Here is a 23,343-nt window from a genome sequence, read left to right as displayed (position 1 = left end):
CAGGATGGTAACACATCCAGGCATCCCCTGGGCAATGTCTCTACAGATGGTCAATTCTCTCACACCAGAAGCGACTTGCAGTTTCTCAGGTCGCTTCTGACATGATAAAAAAATCTCAGTGGTGATTCATAGAACTGTTTTCACACAGTAACATGAATTTTGGCTGGTCATCATGTAATTGGCACAGAGTCATGGATGTTTTGACTATGGACTAGGCAAGAATAGCAAAGGTGTGGACTGGCAGTCATTGGGTACATTTGAATACCCAGGCTTCAGACAATATTCCTCTTTGGTGTCACTGCTCAAACTGGACAAATTGTTTTCCAATTCAGCTTGATAACTCAATTATCATTATTTTTCTCTGCATAGTAGAGAATCATCATGTATATTTCAGTCAGGGACTGGTAACACAGACTGAACACAATCTAAACATTGTTTCTGAAGCCATTGACTCCTCTAAAACCTCACTCAATTGCATTGTTTCCTCCACAAAAAACATTTCTAGAAAAAATGCTATTTGGGCACCTGGAATCTTTTAGAAATAACAGTTATATATATTTTCAGGGTGGGAGAGCACTCCCAACCTCAAGAAAAGAAAATGAAAAATGAAATTTAAACTCAGAAGTATTTGAAGCCTTGTATGGTCCACAGAGTCCCAGGAGTCAAAAACCAACCACTGTCTTGCTCAGTAAAGAATAAGGTGTTTACTCTTTGTTATGCAGAGCAACATATATACAGTCATGTGAACAGTTGCACTGACTCACACCATGTCTTTTGAGAGAGATTCAAATGTTCTTTGGGTGTCCATGTGAAGGATCTTCTTCCAGCAGCTCAGAAGCAAAAAATATACGAACTTGTCTTGGCAAGCTCCTTTACAGAAAACCTGAACATGTAACTGTTGTCAACATTCCCAGGCTCAGTTGCATCCCAGGCGTGGCCCAACCAATCAGCTTTGTGCTTTGTATTTTTCAGTTAACACACTCACCAACTGATTTTTACATGCTCCAATAAAGATGACATAGGCAGCAATATTAAAATTATAGCATGAGAAACTTACATGTTGGTTTCTTTTCCATGAATTGCCTTTTGCAATAGATAACACATAGGATGAGAAGTGCTAAAAGTACAGTTGCCAGTGCACTGCATATCACAGCAGCCAGAGCAGTGTCCCGTGGGCTTGAAGCAGTTGATGGGATTTTCACCAGGTTGACTTTTGCAGTGCCTAAAAATAAGGAAGTGCATATCTCTTTAAGGGAGGGAAAATCAGAATCAAGGAAGATTCAAGAAATATCTTCTGAAGAATATCTTAATGACAGACAGTGTAAAATAGGGATGTAAAATAGATACGTCTAATGCATCTTATGTTTTCACATTATTGTCTTCTATTGAATAATGCCCGCAAGGGTAAAAGACCAATATTAGTGATGCTGCCAACAAGCCTCTCCAAAAACAGTGTGTTCTATTGTGGAAACAAATTACCATATATACTCGAGTATAAGCCACCTGAATATAAGCCGAGGCACCTAATTTTACCACTGGGAAAACGTATCGACTTGAGTTTAATCCAAAGGTGAGAAAATTAGCAGCTACTGGTAAATTTCAAAATAAAAATATATACAAATAAAATTACATTAATTAAAGCATCAGTAGGTTAAATGTTTTTGAATATTTACATAAAACTGTAATTTAAGATAAGTCTGTCCAACTCTGATTAAACCATTATTCTAACCTTCTTCAATGTAAATGTTCTTATGTATACATCCAATGATAATAAAGAGAGTAAAATAATAAATATAATAATAAAGTAAAATAACTGTAATAATAATAATAGAGTAAAAATAAATGTAATTAAAATAGAGTAAAATAATGTGAATGTAATAATAACAATAATAATAGAATAAAGTAATAAGTAATAACAATACAGTAAAAATATAAATGTAATAAAAATAATAGAGAAAAATAATAAATTTAATAATAATAAACACAACAGAATAAAATAAGAAATGTAATAATAATAAAAAACAACAACAACAACAACAGAGTAAAATAATAAATAACTTTGAATCGAGTATAGATCGAGGGGGGCTTTTTCAGCCTAAAAAAGGGCTGGAAAACTTGGCTTATATTCGAGTATATACGGTACATTAAAGGTCATATTAAAGAATCTATAAATTGGCTAAACCATTTAATTGCCTGAGGGCTGAGAAAAGCGGTATATAAATAAAGTAAGTAAATAAATAAATACATAAATATTCAAGAACTAGTTAAATCAATTTATGAATGCTAAGAATTCATATATGCACAGAACAGTATGACTATATCCAAGCCAGCAAAAACAGATTCTCTGTGCAAGTTCTGCAGGTAAGTGTGAACAAACACATATTAAATATTTCTTGAAACACCTGTGGAAGGAAAACCATTGACAATCACAGAACTGGAATCTACCTTACAAGGCATTGGATATTTGCCTTTTTATGTCTGTGAGCCACCACAGGGAGATGGAATGGGATATAAAGTTGTGTTCTTATTGTTGTACATTAAAATAAAATCTTTTACAGCGGGCGGGGGGGGGGGGAGATCTTCTGCTTGGTTTTCCACCCCATTTTAAAAACAAATTCCAATTTATATATACTAGCTCCAGGACTGCTAGATAGAGGATATTTTTCAGGACCAGGAGATGTGTGGTTCTACTGCCTCTACCCAGCAGGTCCTCCATTCTCACTACTCTCCTTATTGTCGAAGGCTTTCAGGCTGGAATCACCGGGTTGTTGTAGGTTTTTCTGGCTGCATGGCCATGTTATAGAAGCAGGAGGGAATGCTTCTAGAACATGGCCATACAGCCCGAAAAACCTACAACAACCCACTCTCCTTATTCATCACCTGCATATTATTCCACCAGACATGGCATGTCTTCAGTGCCTAGGAATGGGCTTCTGAGGTTGGATCTCCCTCTCTAAGCACTGATTATTTTTTTTTTTGAGAAAGAGATCCAACACACCATCTAGGTTTGGGCACTCTGGATAGTGCGGACTCTCTTAGCGACAAGGAGCAAGTAGTGCGATCACCCTCCCGCTGCCATAGTAGCTTATAGGTGGGCCCTGCGGACTCCAGATCGGCCCCAGAGTATGTGGCCCATGTAGATGTGCCTTCTGACTCACTGTCTTAAGCACTGAAGGGGGGGGGGGAGCAAAACGTCATTACATGGTTCTTTTATTTCTTTCAGTCTCACAACTGACAATTCAAGCACCACAAATAGCAGTACTTACAGAATCCCACATCTACAACTTCCCAGGCAAAAAAATAACAAGGATTTGGCATGACAAAAGATGACAAGAAACAACCCGATGTATTAGCTTCTGAAAACATGTAGAATGTCTCTATTCCCACAAGCATGCTCTGACAAGACTGAAGGACTATAATTTCCTGAAATATTATCTTTGCAATCATAATGGCCAGTTAGGAGATCAAGCACTGCCAAAGTATGGTAAAATCACTATATATTCTAACATTTAAAAGGCTGTTGTACCAAGCCTACAAAATATACTGAAAGAGAAAAACTGACTCCATCTGATTTTCTTCATTATGTGTTTTTTTCTCATTTCCTGTATAAATTGGTACAAGGGGAAGAAGAAAAACTTTCCTTTTGGGAAAACTGAGGAAAGACTGACTTTCTGCCTTACATCAAAAGAGCGGAAAGGCAAAAGCAAAGCAATCCGACAATTGCAGAGATGAAAGAACGCTCATATTCTCCCACCCTATTCCACAGATAGATAAACTCAATTTTCTTAGTTTCTAATAGATCTCACAACCTCTGAAGATGCCTGCCACAGAATCAGGGGAAAAGTCATGAGATAATGCTTCTGGAACATGGCCATACAGCCCAGAAAACTCACAACAACCCAAGGCTAATACTGCTAACAGAATAAGCCCAGATCAAAAACTTGCCTCTGTATTATTCAAATGAAGCAGACATATTGAAAGAATGGTTCATGAATCCTTAATATAAAATTCACATTTATTTTTTTCACAATATTAATGATTTAAATAAAATATTTATTTAAATATGTGTTCTTATTCCCCCAAATATGTGTTCTGATTCCTCCCCCCCCCCCCCCCAAATAAAACGAGTTGCTGTGAGTTTTCCGGGCTGTATGGCCATGTTCCTGAAACATTCTCTCCTGAAGTTTCACCCACATCTATGGAAGGCATCCCCAGAGGTTGTGAGGTCTATTGGAACCTAGGCAAGTGAGGATTATTTATCTGTGGAATGTGAATGTGAAGTGAGGTTTCTATATCTGTGGTTTATATATCTGTGGAATGGCTGCAAGGCCATTCAATGCTAATGAAGGTTGCAGCAACACCAGAAGCACTCCAAGTGGCCAGCTACTGGTCAAAGGACATTTAATCAACTACCAAGCTTGCAGACTTTGTGTTTTGTTTGTTTGTTAAAAAATGCAATGCAACTGTTTGGTCTGCCCCTGACATGATAAATAAATACTTTCCTCAAGCAGACAAGAGTTCTTTCTCCCATTCTGGGCATTCCACAGATATATAAACTTCACTTGCCTATTTTCCAACATTAAAAGACTAATGTAGTTCTCATGAAGCTTTTCCATGATTTTTGTCTACTGAGAGGAGGCTGATAGCCATGCAGTGGATGGCTTTCACAGGGTCATTTTGGGTTTGCACCCCATGCGCTGATAGTAAGTTTCTGCAGGATGTTATTGCATGCAGCTACTTTGTGCTTGGTGTTCATACAGTGAAATAATGAGAAGGGCATTAAGATACTGACAATATAATTAAAATGTAATTGGTTTCCACAAATCCTTGCTTCAAAAAAGAAAAAGAAAAAGAAAAAAAACCTAAGTGAGAGTGTGACTAAAATGAAATAGATGACTGATAGAAATCATTCAGTTCCATTGTAGCTTCCAATATACACAACATGCAGTAGTACTTGCTTAGTTACATCTGGTTTGAATTAATGTAATCCAATTTTGCTTTCGAAAAGTGCTCAGATACTCAGTTGGCCCAAAGAGCGGAAGACAGATTGTTAATTGGGGCTGTCTATAGGAAGTGAACAAATCTTGGCAGTATTTAAAATGCTGGCTTTGCCCTATATAAAACCCTATATGGCTTGGATCCAGGGTTTTTGAAAGGCTGTATGTTCCTGTATGAGACCAGTAAGCACTCTTCTCTCTGTCCTTCCATCCTTTTCCTCACAAAGATCAGGATGGTTCCATCCTTTCTCTCTTTCCAGTGGTAAGTAAATGTATTTTTGTGTCACCAGGCTTTTACAAACTAATGATGGTTGGGCTTTTAATTCTGTTGTCTGCTCTTTCTAATTTTTTTAAGGGGGTGCTTTTTTTCAGAAAAAGTATGCCATATTTGTGGCAAGACTTAAACATATGAATCTGAGCTTTATCATGAAAGCAACTGCTAGTGCTTATATATAACAGCTGAATTTGCCCACCAGCCTTTTACCAAGTACCTGAACTGGATCATTAAAGGGGAAAAAAAAGTAGTCTTATTTTCTCCCTGTATCACCCTCCACCTCCCAGGCACAATCTTGTGATCATAAACTTTCCATAAACTTCACATAAAAACAATTTATGGGAAAGATCAAACCATTTATTATAACAGACCACATTTTCCAGTGTGCATTATTGCTATCTCAGAAGTCTTTCATTTCTAAATTACAGGGATGTCCTCAGAAGGGGAAAACAAGTTTTTTAAAATAAGAAAATATCAAGTTGCTCTTTGTTTGGAATTCTCCCCCCGCATGCGTGTATACAGACCACTGTGGATAGGCTCTTGGACTTGACCAATGGAGTCATGTGAGGGTATGACCATTTGGTTTTTCTGCCAATAATTTTTGTTAAGAACATAAAAAATGCTGTTCTGGATCAAATCTCATGTCTATTTAGTACTCCATCCTATCTGCATGTGACCAACCAGGTTTTTTTTGTCTCTGGTGGCGCAGTGGGTTAAACCCCTGTGCCGGCAGGACTGAAGACCGACAGGTCGCAGGTTAGAATCCGGGGAGAGGCGGATGAGCTCCCTCTATCAGCTCCAGCTCCTCATACGGGGACATGAGAGAAGCCTCCCACAAGGATGATAAAAACATCAAATCATCTGGGCGTCCCCTGGGCAACGTCCTTGCAGACGGCCAATTCTCTCACACCAGAAGCGACTTGCAGTTTCTTAAGTCACTCCTGACATGACCAACCAGTTGCCTATGAGAAGTACACAAGCAGATCGTGAGAACAATACCATCTTCCCACTCATGTTGTAAGTCTCTCCTTATAATTGTTTTTTTTTTCAGATATCCTGTAGATTTATCAAGAGTCGTCTGATATTTTCCTTAAGGTAATTTTTTAAAATGAAAAAAAAACCACCCCAAAAATGTAATATCTGTTGTCTTGGTGTTCACTAATTTGCTCATTAGGGTGAATAGAGGCTTTCTAGTTTCTGAAGGCAGGAGAAGAAGAGTGTGAACAGCTCATGTGCTTTGGGATAAAATAATGTATGTGTCTGTATTTTACTTACACAAGATATCAAGACATATCATAGTAGAGTACCATTTTGCAAATATATTTATTCTGCAACAATGATAGTAATCCCAGATTCTTGACAGCTTGCACTCTAGCGCAGCAGATTAAATGCGAGCTGCAGGAAATCTGCTCACCAGAAGGTAAGCAGTTCAAAGCCATGAGTCTGGGTAAGCTCCCGACTGTTAGCCCTAGCTTCTGCCTACCTAGCAGTTCGAAAACATGCAATGCGAATAGATCAATAGGTGCCGCCTCGGCAGGAAGGTAAAAAGGTCTGCAGATATGCAGATATGCTGGCAATACACTCAGAGATGTTTATGGACAACAGGTTCCTCGGCGTAGAAAAACGGAACAAGAGCACCTCCCCATGCTCTTGTTCCGTTTTTCTCCCCATGGTCGGTGTTGAGCATTGCCTCCAGACGCTGGAGATGGAAGAAAGGGGAAGGCCTTTACCTTTGCCTGTGTTGTATGTCATTATTTACTGTGTGTAAAAGGCACTGAATGTTTTCTTCATATGTGTATTGTAATCCACTCTGAGTCCCTCTGGGAAGATAAAGTGGAATATAAATAAAGTATATTATTATTATTATTATTATTACTATAGATCACTCAAACAGGGCTGAATTCTTCGCATATGAGACTATGACAGAACACAAACTTTTGAAAAGACACAGCTTGGAGGAGCTAGAAAACCTACCTAGAGACTGAATAAAATACCGTAATATTTCCTGAAATATGTTACTTAATTGCATGAGCCAAAATGAAATATTACTGAAAGCTTACTTAAATTTATTCAGACGGATAGTAAGCTTCATACAGCAAAATATATGTAGAAAAAAACAATTCAAGCTAGTTGTTTAAGAAGCTGTATCTATCAGTTTAATCACTAATTGATTTCAAGTGTTGGTTTCTCAATTCAAATCATAAATGAATTGTTGTTCATTCGTTCAGTCGTCTCCGACTCTTCGTGACCTCATGGACCAGCCCACGCCAGAGTTCCCTGTCGGCCGTCACCACCCCCAGCTCCCTCAAGGTCAGTCCAGTCACTTCAAGGATGCCATCCATCCATCTTGCCCTTGGTCGGCCCCTCTTCCTTTTGCCTTCCACTTTCCCCAGCATAATTGTCTTCTCTAGGCTTTCCTGTCTCCTCATGATGTGACCAAAGTACTTCAACTTTGTCTCTAGTATCTTTCCCTCCAGTGAGCAGTCGAGCTTTATTTCCTGGAGGATGGACTGGTTGGATCTTCTCGCAGTCCAAGGCACTCTCAGCACTTTCCTCCAACACCACAGCTCAAAAGCATCGATCTTCCTTCGCTCAGCCTTCCCTAAGGTCCAGCTCTCACATCCGTAGGTTACTACAGGGAATACCATGGCTTTGACTAGGCGGATCTTTGTTGCCAGTCTGATGTCTCTACTCTTTACTATTTTATCGAGATTGGACATTGCTCTCCTCCCAAGAAGTAAGCGTCTTCTGATTTCCTGGCCACAGTCTGCATCTGCAGTAATCTTTGCACCTAGAAATACAAAGTCTGTCACGGCCTCCACGGTTTCTCCCTCTATTTTCCAGTTGTCAATCATTCTTGTTGCCATAATCTTGTTTTTTTTGACGTTTAGCTGCAACCTGGCTTTTGCGCTTTCTTCTTTCACCTTGATTAGAAGGCTCCTCAGCTCCTCCTCGCTTTCGGCCATCAGAGTGGTGTCATCTGCATATCTGAGGTTGTTAATGTTTCTTCCAGCAATTTTCACCCCAGCTTTGCATTCATCCAGCCCCGCACATCGCATGATGTGTTCTGCATACAAGTTAAAAAGGTTGGGTGAGAGTATGCAGCCTTGCCGTACGCCTTTCCCAATCTTGAACCAGTCTGTTGTTCCGTGGTCAGTTCTTACTGTTGCTACTTGGTCCTTGTACAGATTCCTCAGGAGAGAGACAAGGTGGCTTGGGATGCCCATCCCACTAAGAACTTGCCACAATTTAATATGATCCACACAGTCAAAGGCTTTAGAATAGTCAATGAAGCAGAAGTAGATGTTTTTCTGAAACTCCCTGCCTTTCTCCATTATCCAGCGGATATTGGCAATTTGGTCTCTCGTTCCTCTGCCTTTTCTAAATCCAGCTTGAACATCTGGCAACTCTCGCTCCATGTATTGCTGGAGTCTTCCTTGCAGGATCTTGAGCATTACCTTACTGGCATGAGAAATAAGGGCCACTGTACGGAAGTTTGAGCAGTCTTTCGCATTTCCCTTTTTTGGTATGGGGATATAAGTTGATTTTTTCCAGTCTGATGGCCATTCTTGTGTTTTCCATATTTGCTGGCAAATGGCATGCATAAATGGCATGCATTTATGGCATGCATAAATGAATAAGTAGCCTAAAAAGCCTTAAGGGACAGCTGTAATAATAAATATGTAAGATATAACACAAAAATCATTCACTCAGTATAGGTCAATCATTACCCCTTCTGGAGGATTTCAAGTTCATCTAAATCTGATAACTAAGCTCAATATCTTTGTTAATAAAAAGTAATAATTAAGTGAAATATCTAGGAGACAAACTAGATCTGAAACAAACCCTCAGTCAGCCTCTGGCAAGAAGGATACTAATTATAGGATTGACTCAACAGATGAAAGCTTGAGTCTAGTACTAACTTGTGCAGAAAGGTGGAAGAGAAGTACAGTACTGACATCAAACTCTTCAGCTGAAATTAACACGTTGTTCTCCCTTCTCAGAGAATATCACTAACACCACAGATTATTTAAAATATCTATAAGAAAACTTTTCACATGTAAGAAAACATAGTTATGTGAAAATTAACTTGTTGAGAGAAGGAGTTCCACAAATATGGGGTCACCATTGAAAAGCTCCTTTTTCTCATGCCTGGTTGACTAAGACAAACTCAACCCCTGGCCCTTAACAAATTTTGTCAAGAAAACTCTACAATTGGTTGATCTTTGGATCAACATAAGTGGGGAAAAAATTGAAGGCACACAATAACAACAACAACAACAGGCAGGTTTGCAAGTAATATATTGAAGCAACCTGATGTCAGAGTGTGAACATGCTTTTACATTTAAAGGAGGAACAAGCAGGCAACTAATGGAATCAATATAGAATTCCAGCAATTTGGTTCATCCACTTAATTCTTTTAAGCATCTAGACAGCAACATGTAGATTTAGCACAGTGTTTCTCAACCTGGGGGATAGGATCTCTGGGGGGGGGGGGGGTCGCGAGAGGGTATCAGAGGGGTCACCAAAGACTATCAGAAAGTACAGTATTTTCTGTTGGTCATGGGGGTTCTGTGTGGGAAGTTTGGCCCAATTCTATTGTCGGTGTGGTTCGGAATGCTCTTTGATTGCAGGTGAACTATAAATCCCAGCAACTACAATTCCCAAATGTCAAGCTCTATTTTTTCCAAACTCCACCAGTGTTCACATTTGGGCATATTGAGTATCTGTGTCAAGTTTGGTCCAGATCCATCATTGTTCGAGTCCACAGTGCTCTCTAGATGTAGGTGAACTACAACTCCAAAACTCAAGGTCAATGCCCACCAAACCCTTCCAGTATTTTCTCTTGGTCACGGGAGTTCTGTATGCCAAGACTGGTTCAATTCCATCGCTGGTGGAGTTCAGAATGCTCTTTGGTTGTAGGTGAACTATAAACCCCAGCTGTATATCTCCCAAATGACAAAATCAATCCCCCCCAACTGCACCAGTATTCAAATTTGGGCCAAATTTGGTCCAGTGAATGAAAATACATCCTGCATATCAGATATTTACATTAAGATTCATAACAATAGCAAGATTACAGTTATAAAGTAGCAATGAAAATAATTTTAAGGAGGGCTTTGGGGGATCTTACAGCATCTTAGATGTCCCACAGCACTACTATGTTTGTCCAAACTGCAAGGCTCAGAGACACTGTTATTGTCACACACTCTAAACACCTTCACAAAAGCATACAAAAAGCTCGGCCTGTTATTGAACATTGAGAAAACCAAAGTGCTCTTCCAGCAGTCACCAGCCAACCCCTCTGCAATGCCAGAAATACAGCCGACCACCATCTTCCAAAGGGGTTGCTCTACTCCGAACTCAAGAATGGGAAACAGAATGTTGGAGGACAGGAAAAGAGATTTAAAGATGGGCTCAAAGCCAACCTTAGAAACTGTGGCATAGGCACAGAGAATTGGGAAGCCCTGGCCCTTGAGCACTCTAGCTGGAGGTCAGCTGTGACCAGCAGTGCTGTAGAATTTGAAGAGGCACAAATGGAGGGCAAAAGAGAGAAATGTGCCAAGAGGAAGGTGCATCAAGCCAACCTAGATCGGGACCGCCTTCCACTTGGATACCGATGCCCTCACTGCAGGAGAACATGCAGGTCAAGAATAGGGCTCCACAGTCACCTACATACCCACCGCCAGTTCACCAAACTTGGAAGACAATCTTACTCAGTCAACAAGGGATTGCCTAAAGTATCGGCACAGTCACCCAGACCCTCTACAGCCAGACAACCTAGAAGATCTCATGATTAATGGAAATGAAAGCATCTGCCTACAGTAGAGATGTCATCACAAGGTATCTCCAAAATCTTGTTCGTAAGGAGAATTAAGGGTTGTATGTTTAGAGAAGGATATTCAAACTCAAGAGAAGTTTAGCTTTTGAATTAAACACAGATACAGGATTTGGAAAACTCCCAGCGTACTGTACATTATAAGATGATGTTGTAGCACAGAAAAGCCAAATGTACATTCCAATCCAAAATGGGATGCAATCTTTACAAATGAAGCAGTAAAATATGTTCTATTTTTAGAGTTTTAATATAGAGGAGCTTTTCATCCCTCCACCCAGATGAAATTTAATAAGCAGATAAAAAATGTGTGTGTCTGGATTTGTAAATATCAAGAACACAAATTGCTTGAAGAAATTCATGGGGCAATGATCAGAGCAGTGCTGGGAAGATTTCCCTCATTTGGAGTCTCTTCGAGAGGATGAGGTCCAGCCATAAAAGAAAACACTAAGATAATGCTTTAAATGAAAATAGGAAGAAGAGCTCGAAGGAAATCATGATAGCATTGCTTGTCCTACAGTTATTTCAGAGGACCCTTGTGCCTCAGGGAAGAAGCAGTCTAGACAGAAAAGTCGGAAGGGGGAGCAGACAAGCATAATACATGCAAAACAAAAAAATAAAAACTTTCCAGTTGACAGAGAAGCCCTTACTTTTATATTTTGGAGCTTTTGGAGCAGCTTCTTATTAATGGAGGATGTTGATGGTGATGAATAGGATCAAACCTTAGGGAGCAACCTTGGGAGTAGTTATTCAAAAGAGGAACTGTTAATCAATTTCCTGTTTTCAAGAAAATAGGACCCGAAATCTTAAACAGAGAGAATAAAAATTATGCCTGCAAATTTCATAACAACAGGCTGGCTTTCATTAAAAGGCCTCTTATTTTTCTGCCCAGATTTCCTGATAAGAGCAATGAAACACAGTCAAATATGTTCATCTGTGGAAAAGGATTGAAAATTTTCTTTTTCTTTTTTATATTATACTACATTTATACCCTGCCCTTCTCACCCTAATAGGGGACTCGTTGGCTTACAAGCCATGGCATACAATGCCGCATTACACACATAGTAATAAAAATGACATATCAATTTAAACTATTATAATATCAATTTTAGTAGATAAGGGTAAAAGTTTTCCCTTGACATTAAGTCCAGTTGTGTCCAACTCTGGGGGTTGTTGCTCACTTCCATTTCTAAGTCGGAGAGCTGGCGTTGCCCATAGACACCTCCAAGGTCATGTGGCCGGCATGACTGCATGGAGCATCATTACCTTCCCACTCAAGCAGTACCTATTGATCTACTCATATTTGCATTTTTCGAACTGCTAAGTTGGCAGAAGGTGGGGCTAACAGCCGGAGCTCGCCCTGCTCCTAGATTTGAACCTGTGACCTTTCGGTGAGCAAGTTCAGCAGCTCAGTGGTTTAACCCACTGCGCCACCGGGTTCTCTCTCTCTCTCTCTCTCTCTCTCTCTCTCTCTACATATATATCTAATTCTTATTCTTATCTGTTTGAATAGGGGTTCTTGATTCAAAGGAACTATTCTGAGAAAACAATCTTGACCATGTATAAAAGATCTTCTTTTCCAAACATTTGGAAAATCAGAATATTGTAGAAGAAATACTGACTGGTTGACACTGAGATGCAATACATAGTGTTAAATCTGTGTAGAAAGTCATTTTCCTAAATATAGTATACTGTAAACCATTTGTTTCCAATTTATAGCAACCCTAAAGTGAATCTGTTCTGGGATTTCCTGGGCCTGAGAATGTGTGACATGGTTTTCATCGCTATGCGAGGAATTGAATTCGAGTCTCCAGAAACATCCAATGCTCAGACCGCTACACTATGCTTGTGGTTAAAAAAATGGTCTTCCCCTGTTCACCCAACCAATTTTCTTGAAAAACAGAACTACATAATGGAGGTAAAATATGTCAGATTGTCAGAATATAATGGTTTTGGGTGTGTGAAAATTGCTTTTAGTTTAAACGGTATGGTTTCGGAAATGTATGGATTAAAACAATAGAGATGTGTAGAATTGGTAAAGTGTCACTTTTGGAGTTTCCTGTGCAAACTGGAAAAGAAGGTCAGAAATGTGTTTAGTGCAGTGTTCTGAGATGTGAACGGACATGACCGGAGCTTGTAGCGTATATATTTTGCAAACAAAGATACAGTGCTGCTTTCGTTGAAAGCTGAATTGATGAATCTGGTATTTTTCCAACTTCGTGCCTTCAAGAAGAACTTGCAAGGTCAAGGCAGCTGAGATAAGAACGGTGATTTATCTCAACTTTTCATGACAAAATATGCAGCACCTGTAACAGTGTTTACTAAACAAAAGTATTTGTTTTGATCCTTTAATAAGCCCCCTAATATCTTTCTATACACTCTATTTACATTGCATCTGCCACCATAGATATGTGTTCATGTTCACTTGAAAGTGATACCAAAATTATCAATAAAAATATTAGCAAAAGCAGTGAAAAAGCAGCACATGGAACATCTGGACAGCAGGTTATTATGACACAAAATTTTACCATTGTTTAATATTCTGCTATATCTCTTTCTGGTCAAAAGGTCTGAAAGGCTGGGCAGATGCATTAGTTGAGATCCAGGCATTACAAGCTTCTAAAGTGTGTTCTAGATGATATGAAGACAGCATCTGGCTATCTTTATATCAAAGGAAAAACAAAAATGGAAAGTTCTTCAACCGTTCTTCCAGTCCTACTTGCTGTGTACAAATGGTTCCTTCATGAGTACTTTTTGAAAGTTGCTTTAAGTTTTATTTGGACTTAGAAAATCCTTACTGTTTCTTTAAATGTTGTTTCATTCCATTTTTATTTCCTCCTTTTCTTTAACGCATTGTTTTCCTTTTTCCTTCCTCTACAACAGCTGCTGTGAAATGTAATGTAGCTATCTTCTTTCCTGACTAGTTTGATACAAAGAGGGCCACATTGCTGTGCAATCTCTTATTAGTGTGTGTATAGGAGGAGTGGGAGCTATTGAGCTCAGTGTTGACTTTTGCAGACAATGGGGGAATATCAGCTAAAAAGGAGGTCTCCAGTGAACAGACCTGCCACCCATCTAGCATTCACCTTATTTCTGTGAATATGCAGACAAAAAGATCCATGAGTAGTAATTACAGAACAAAGAAAGGGTTTGGATTGCTGTGAGAGTTCTGCGCTGTATGGCCATGTTCCAGAAGCATTCTCTCCTGGTGTTTCACCCACATCTATGGCAGGCATCCTCAGAGATCAAGAGGGCTGATCTCTCAACCTCTGAGGATGCCTGGCATAATTGTGGGTGAAATGTCAGGAGAGAATGATTCTGGATCATGGCCATACAGCACGAAAAACTCACAGCAAATCAGTGATTCTGGCCATGAAAGCCTTCGACAACACAAAGAATGGGTTTTTTATGCCTTACGGAAAATAATCAGTTACAAGTTTTCAGGACAAGTTTTTCTTTCAAAATCATCATAATATTTTGTTATATATGTATATTTTCACTAAAAGAGTTAAAAGTGAGGCTTTTTAGTGAGGATACTCCCAGGAGCAACAGCTGTTCCATTTACAATGGGCTTACTTCTGCATAAAATCTGTGGTAGTTTCAGGCTGCAAATCCTCTATACCATTGCAAAAGGACTTCCTCAAATAATTCTAAAATGCGGAGAAAGGGAGTGTTTACCTGATTCTAACTTGGCAAAAGTTTGAACAATTAATTTACAGGCAAAGAGCATAAAGAAGTTTATAAACACCCCTCTTTCATCTTCAGCAAGATAAACTAAGAAAAAAGCAACAGCCATGTAGAAAAACTTCAAAGAATATGAAGTCATGTGTATGAAACCTTAGACAAAAATCTTGCTACCCACCCAGGCACATAGACAATCCCACTTAGAATCACAGAGTTGGAAGAGACCTCATGGGCCAACCCCCTGCCAAGAAAGAGGAAAATCATATTCAAAGCACCCCAATAGATGGCAATCCAACCTCTGTTTAAAAGCCTCCAAAGAAGGATCCTCCACCACACTCTGGGGCAGAGAGTTCCACTGCTGAACAGCTCTTAGAATGTTTTCCTAATGTTCAAGTGGAATCTTCTTTACAGTAGTTTGAAGCCATTGTTCTGCATCCTAGTCTCCTGGGCAGCAGAAAACAAGCTTGCTCCCTCCTCCCTATAACTTCCCTTCACATATTTATACATGGCCATCATGTCTCCTCTCAGACTTCTCTTTTGCAGGCTAAACATACCCAGTTCTTTAAGCCGCTCCTCATAGGGCACTTAACCAATTACAGATCCACCTAATCGTAGTTTTGCCTAGCCCACATTTGACTAGTGTGTTTGCCAGATGGTCATGGGGGACCTTGTCGAATGCCTTACTGAAATTCAGATATGCCACATCCACGGCATTCCCTGCATCTACCCAGCTTTTAACTCTATTGAAAAAACATCAGATTAGTCTGAAATGACTTATTTTTGATAAATCTGTGTTGACTACTTCATATCTGTCTCTTTTTTCTCTGTAGCCAAAAAGCCAAACCAAACATGTTACAAACAGAAAGACGAATACAGCCTTATCAAATATAACTGTATTTTTAAAAAACCATATTGCTTGTATCAGGCCTTTAAATCATATCTTAGTAATAACTTCTATCCATGCTTATGTCAGTCGCCCATGTTTCTGAAGATCACATGTCACATTTTTAATATGCTGTTTAAAAAAAATCCTATCCTTATCAGTGGGAATTACAGCCCACTATATTCTAAGGCAATAGTAAAGCTATCAGAAAAATTCATAAATCTAAAACAGATGTAGATACTATCTCATCCTATGGATATAAAACCACACTCCCTTTATTACAACTGGAGTATGAACCTTGGAATTGAAATTTAATCTTATGTTGGGAAACATTTTAGCATCAGCTTTCTATGGCTTCTGAACCATAACCATTTCCCCACATAAGCAAGGATTACATCAGGACTAGAACACTTCTTATCTTCTACAACAATTGGATTTTATAAGAGTATCTTGAAAGCTGCATGTTACCAAATACGTACAGCGTAATCTATTCACATCTGTAGTTCTTCCTCCATTCCATCTCAAGGCTCTAGCCATGCAGTAATACAAGCCAAGTATATACGATCATAGTACATCTTAGCTGAGGATCAGATGTTTATTTCCTTTGGCAATAATCTCCTTTGTAACGGTTCCATTAATTTTGTTTATCTTGCTTCTAGTAGTAATATCAATCCCATGTGATGTCATCGGAACGATCTACTCAATAATGGTTGTTTATTTTGGTGGCAGCGGTTAAAGATACAACAGTTGAGATAGATCTATGGCAAGGAATTATACTGCCCTAAGTCTTAAAAGTTTAATAAAGTAAACAGCAGGGAAACCTATTACTCTCCCACATATGGTGGTTGCAATGGTATAGCTTATATGGGTTCCTCCACAGCCTTTCTTGAATCTTTAAACGGAAATTACTCTGGAAGGACGTTTTGACATCTATCTGGCTGAGTCTGTTTTTGGGTCATTTTTCCAATTTTCTCTTAATAGTTTCATAGAATATGTATCAAAAAGGAAATCAGTTTCAGACTTCTCCCCTTAACTCCAAAGCTTTCAACTAATAATCTGAAAACTTGCTAACCATTGATCAATCCTTTCAAACTATAAATACTTGTACTGTTTATTTAGCACTAATTCGAAAATATCACTTCTCTGTTCTAAATTAGTATTTCAATCAATATTTCCTCGTATGGGAATCATCAGAAAATTCCAGATTGAATTACATTACAGGCATATATGAAGACTTGGACCAAACTTGCATAACAATGATTTTGTTTCCGTTATTTCCATGAAGTTTTCTCCCTCAAGCTGACTTGTTAACAATGGTACTGCAATGTCTGTAACAAGGAACATGTTAATAAGATCCCATATTAAAATGGAATTTCATTAACATTTGAAGAAAGTATGTGGATTAGGAAGGACTTATTTAACAACAACAACAACAACAACAACGCTAACACTATATTTATATTCCACCCTTCTCCTCAAGAGGGCTCAGAATGGATTATAGTGTTTCCTTGCTACATCGCGATTCACTTATTGCGGACTCGCTGTTTCGTGGGTTTTTCGTCCCTCTGGAGCTGGGGGGGGGGGGGGAGGAAGAGGAGGAAGGAGGAGGTGGCAGGCACTGGGCCTTACTCTGGGACTCTCCGAACATATTCTCCCCTACGAACCATCAAGATTACTAAGATCGTCTGGAGGGACCCTGCTCTCGGTCCCACTGGCCTCACAAGGGCGGCTGGTGGGGACGAGGGACAGGGCCTTTTCGGTGGTGGCCCCGCGACTCTGGAACTCTCTCCCGCCAGAGGTTAGAACCGCCCCAACAATCCTGACATTCAGAAAACAGGTGAAGTCGTGGTTATGGAGGCAGGCTTTCAAAGAATGAGACAATGATCTGGATGGAAGACGGTGTATATTCGATTTTAGTATGATGACTGACCACTGTAGTTTTAAATATATGTGCTTTTTAAATGTTTTATTGTAATGTGTATTTTGATATTTTACCGATTGTATGTGTTTTTATGGTTGGAAACTGGGCTGAGTCCCTCTATGAGGTGAGAAGCTCGGTATATAAAACTTTGAAATAAATAAATAAAATATTGTCTCCGGGCTCTTCGGTGGCAGCCTCCTTCTCTTTGCAGCTCCCCGCTCCTTTCCCCAAGGCCCCTTGGGCACCGTTGACGGCACTACAAGGCTGCCTGGCTCTGCCCACTCAGCAGCAGCCTCCTCCTCCTCACCGCCTCTGCTGCTCCCTACCTCGGAGGCCCCTTGGGCTCCATTGGCGGCACAGACCAGGCCTCAGCCCAGCCTGGCAGTGCCATCAACGGCGCCTAAGGGGCCATCTGACAAAGGGAGCAGCAGAGGCAGTGAGGAGGAGGCTGCCGCCGAGTGGGCAGAGAGTCCCTACTTCACGGATTTTCACTTATCGCGGGTGGTCTTGGAACGGAACACCAGCAATAAGTGAAGGAACACAGTACAGCATATAACAGACACAGGCAAACATTCAATGTCTTGTTACATGATATACAATAAGATACAAATACACAGGCAAATTTCAGTTTTGAAAAACAAAACATGCACTCTTATTATGTGATCAAAACCTTCCCTAATAAGAGGCAGATCTATGTGACTTGGTATTTAAAATGAACTACATAGTGCAAAAACATCATTGGCTATTATGAAATCACACAAAATCCAATGTTTACCCTTTAAAGTTTACCCAAGAACAATTACAATTTTCATAGCCTTTTGCACTCCTTACATGTCCACTGTGGAATCCTTTCAACTTTCTGATGGTCTTTTAACAACCTACAACTAGTTTTTCATGAGTAAATATTTAAACCACTACTCTGCTTTGAAAGGTCTGCAGACAGAGAGAAGATGAAAGCCAGTCCAGAAATTTATAGCTAACTGGGTAATAATCAACTGCTACCCACATTCTGCAGCCCCCATTAACATCCCAGTCATATCATGGGATTTTTGCTCAGGAAATATGTTTCCCCAACTTAGCCCCAAGAGCAAACAAAAATTTGCCAAAGTATACACACTGTGATTAATTTACACAGACAGATATTTAATAGTTGTCCCTTTCATCTATTTAAAATACATATTTTTCACTACAGAATGCATATTTGGAGGAAGAGTTAAGTACTGCATGTTTTAATAGCTTAGAATTGATTCATATTTTATATTTTTCTATATTATTATATATTCATTTTATCTTATTTTATGTATTAGGGTCTCATGGTGCCACACAGCTCACGGAAGGGGCCACTGGAATTATGGCATTTCCAGCACTTTATTATGCAAGTCTTCTTTCCATGCCAAACATTTCATGCACATCAACTTGGGCTTGTGATTCAGCATTACTTATATTGGTAGAATTTAATGCCCCACCATTTTTGCTCTTGGATTTTCACTATGGAACATTAATGCTTTTTTTTTTTTGTAAAAAAGAATGAGACATAAATAAATCAAAAGAAACTATGCCATAATGTAATAATCTATTAGTATTAAAATACCCCAAAATATTGGATAACACAATTCATTATATGCCATAAGAAATTATTGTATAGGAACGATACAATTACAGGGTTGCTGTGAGTTTTCCAGGCTGTATGGCTATGTTCCAGAAGCATTCTCTCCTGACATTTCACCCACATCTATGGCAGGCATCCGCTGAGGTTGGGAGATCTGTTGGAAACTAGGCAAGTGAGGTTACATATCTGTGGAATGTCCAGGGTGGGAGAATGAACTTTTGTCTGCTTGAAGGAAGTGTGAATGTTGCAATTGGCCACCTTGATTAGCAATTAATGGTCCTGTAGCTTCAAAGCCTGACTGATTGCTGCCCGAGGATCCTTTGTTGGGATATGTTAGCTGGCCCTGATTATTTCTTGTCTGTAATTGCCCTGTTTTTTAGTGTTCTTTAATACTGGAAGCCATCAAAATGCTGGACCACTCAAACAACTATCATGTCAGACTACACAAAGAAGCCACTGAAATTCACAAGCATGTGGACAATTTCAACAGAAAGGAGGAAACCATGAAAATGAACAAAATCTGGCTACCAGTACACAGATATATAAACCTCACTTGCCTCATTTCCAACAGACCTCACAACCTCTGAGGATGCCTGCCACAGATGTGGGCAAAACATCAAGAGATAATGCTTTTGGAACATGGCCATACAGCCCGGAAAACTCATAGCAACCCAGTGATTCCAGCCATGAAAGCCTTCAACAACACATTATTCAATTACAGTTACATAATTGTAAACTGTATCTCTTCTACCAATCTGTTAATACAAATCTCTTGCGCTTGCATGGATCTGACGAAGGTTACAGCCCTAGTTCCATGCCTCCATTGAAAGGAATTTTAAAATAATGCCTTTGGAAGATACATAGAGTTAACAAAGTGATCTGGTAAACTCAGCAACTGCGGGTCTGACAAGAGAGGAGTTCTCCTGTCAAGTAAGCATCGGGGAAGAGAGCACAGTATCATTTGGCTCACGTCAGTTTGAGAATGCGTATGCTGTTAGCCTGAGAGAGAGAAGGCAGATTCAATCTAAGCCAGTCTTTGCCCCATACAGAAGTGGCTGTTAACCTTCAAGCGACTCAAGCATAATCAGGCATTGTATTGCATTCATTTCTTTTGCTCCTGAGTACATTTTGCTTTATATCAGAAAGGCTTTTTGTCTCTAAATATAAAAATCTCATTTTGAGTATTTAATTTATCCTGTGGCACAATTTTTGCAATTCCTTCCTTATAGTCATTGCTCACAAAACCATATGTGCAACCTCACCTACTGTATCCATGTTTATAAAGATCAAATGTGCTTCAAGCCCAGCCACCAGAACATGGCAAAGAGGGAAGGGTTGCAGTGGCACTACCTGAGGTTGACTTTGGAATACAATGGGCCGTCCGGATCTGTGGATCCGCAATTTCATTAAACTCCAATTGTAACACCCCAAATTATTAAATGGCAGTGATGTGAATGCAGACAGGCTGAAGTACATGTTCAGATCATCACTAAACCTCACAACCTCTGAGGATACCTGTCATAGATGCAGGTGAAACGTCAGGAGAGAATGCTTCTAGAACATGGCCATATAGTACAAAAAACCTAAAACAGCCCATCACTAAACTGTTCTATTTGCCACCCTGATACAGTAGGCCCACCCTACCTAGTTATAAATAATGGGTCACTATGTGAATCACATCAAATAATAGAATTTGGGAACAATTCTTTCAAAGTCAAGAACTTTATATCCTTGTGATTCTTCATTTTTCCAGTGAAATCAATATGAACCAAAGATGGTTAAACTTTGAATTGGTATCCCATTACACTTCTACTGCATTGTAACACACAAAGACCTTGTGCTATGTACTCAACCATTTCTTTGCTTCTTAAAAGTTGATTTCAGTAATGTAACATTTGATTTTTTAAGAATGATAATCAAAACAACACATCAGTCTCTATTTTCACAATATATTTAAACTATGTCTCAAAAGGACAAAGCTGTAATATCACGGCACTTACAGTGAGGTTCATGAGGAGGAGGAGGATCACCGCAAGGAACACACTCCATATCCTGGAACCCTCCAAGTTTGGTCTTTCTGTAGAAGCTGGAATACAGAGGAGGGAAATCATATATTTCTCATATCCGATCTCTAAAGAGTCTTAACAAAAAAAAAGAAGATTTGCATTGGTTTTCATTAGCAAGAACTACTGTATATAGATTTTCTGCTTTAAACTGGATTATATGAGGCCACACTGCCAGATAATCTGGGATAAACAGAAAAACCTGGGATCAGATCCTGGGATATAGGGCCTGTCTGGAAGGTCCCTGTGTTCAAGATTTCCCCAATGGGCAGAGCACATTTACACTGAAGGAGGGTAGGATAATGTTTTAATAAGAGTTGGACATTCTTATCTTAAATTACTTTTATTTAAATACTCAAAAACATTTTATTTAAATACTCAAAAACATTTAACCTACTGATGCCTCAATTAATGAAATTTTATTGGTATCCATTTTTATTTTGAAATTTACCAGTAGCTTCTGCATTTCCCACCCTTGGCTTATACTTGAGTCAATACATTTTCCCAGTTTTTTGTGGTAAAATTAGGTGCCTTGGCTTATATTCAGGTCAGCTTATACTTAAGTATATACGGTAACATTAAAGTTTGTGAACCTTTGTGATTTTGTTGCATGTCTCTGTTTTACCCTCAAATTATAGGTCATATCAAAATCCATAATTTTGGCTCCAAAATCTTCCCTTGACTTATACATGAGTATATACTGGTATAGAACCCAAGTAAGAGCACAGGATTTCCTAAATCTAAACTGATCTGTTCTAAGACTTCAGGGCCTTTTATGTGCAGTTTTCTTGTTACCCTTTCAGCAACTCACCCTGGTAAGCAGTCTCCACAAACGGCATTACTGGTAGCAGAACAATTGGCTTTCTGAAACCGATTGACGATAGCACAGTCCAAACATGGCTTGCACTTCTGAAAGCCCCAGTCCTCCTTGAATCTGTTTGGCCTGCATGTCATGCACTGGGCATCTTCCCCATATCCAAAGCCGCATTCCTAGAGGGATTAAAAAGCAAGGACACACTATTCAGAGATAGAGAAGCGTGAATAAAGGGAGACTTCAAGGATGAAATAAAGACTCAGAGTAATTATTTCTAAGAATAAGGATCTTCTAGAGACAAAAGCAATCCTTTCAGCAGGTTCAAATATGCCTTTCACTACTAATAATCTCCTTTACTTTTATAAGCAATGCTTATTCATCCACTTTATTTGAGAAACCACTGAGCATTTGAATGATAAAGGGCTCCATGGACTCCCACTGTTACATTATTACAGGCTTATAGGAATTATTGAGCTGTCCATTTTTTAATTAAGGGAAGTATGAGGAAATTAAGAACCTGGAACGTGAAGTTTTCAGATAGTTTGATCAAAAGTGCAAAGATATAGCTTTGATATATTTAAGCTTTAAAAAGGGCACAATTAGTAATAAGATGCAATAATGCATGTACTGAAATGTGTAATTAACCAAAAATGTGCTGAACATTTGTAAGAAATGGCATAGATGGTTACAAAAAGCACACAAACTTTTCCCTACAAATAGAGAAGATTATTATACTTTTTGAAATTACTTGATTGCAACCCATGAGTTTAGGTAAGATAAAGGTAAAGGTTTTTCCTGACATTAAGTCTAGTCATGTCTGACTCTGAGAGGTGGTGCTCATCTCCATTTCTAAGCTGAAGAGCTGGTGTTGTCCGTAGACACCTTCTAGGTCATGTGGCCGGCATTACTGCAGGTAGATCCATTACCCTCCTGCCAAAGCAATACCTACTGATCTACTCATACTTGCATGTTTTTGAATTGCTAGGTTGGCAGAAGCTGGCCCTAATAGCGGGAGCTCACCCCTCTCCCCAGATTCAAACCGCCAACCTTCCAGTCAGCAAGTTCAGCAGTTTAACCCGCTGCACCACCACGAGTTTAGGATCTGTTAGTAATTGTAATTTTTATAAATACAGGAGTGCAAATACTATATGTTTTAGAAATGTGTTCCCTACTCTTCAATATACATTCCCAATTGTGGTTCAGATAAAAATTAAAAACATAGATGACTATAAATAATCCAGTTATGGCCTTTCTCACCCTGG

The 23,343-nt window shown here is 39.2% G+C and overlaps 1 protein-coding gene across 1 annotated transcript in view; it reads right to left on the bottom strand.

The window, feature by feature from the left end:
• Positions 1-23,343, bottom strand: part of TNFRSF19 (TNF receptor superfamily member 19) — a 60,731-nt gene that overhangs the window by 4,787 nt on the left and 32,601 nt on the right. Inside the window, exons 4-6 of the mRNA XM_067466575.1 lie at positions 22,079-22,257; positions 21,205-21,290; positions 1,058-1,222 (exon numbers count right to left, since the gene is read on the bottom strand). Coding sequence (XP_067322676.1) covers positions 1,058-1,222; positions 21,205-21,290; positions 22,079-22,257 — 430 coding nt within the window. The remainder of the gene's footprint in view (positions 1-1,057; positions 1,223-21,204; positions 21,291-22,078; positions 22,258-23,343) is intronic.

Source organism: Anolis sagrei, chromosome 3 (assembly GCF_037176765.1).
Source record: "Anolis sagrei isolate rAnoSag1 chromosome 3, rAnoSag1.mat, whole genome shotgun sequence".
NCBI classification, from domain to species: Eukaryota; Metazoa; Chordata; class Lepidosauria; order Squamata; family Dactyloidae; genus Anolis; species Anolis sagrei.
This window is presented reverse-complemented; position numbering and strand designations above follow the sequence as displayed.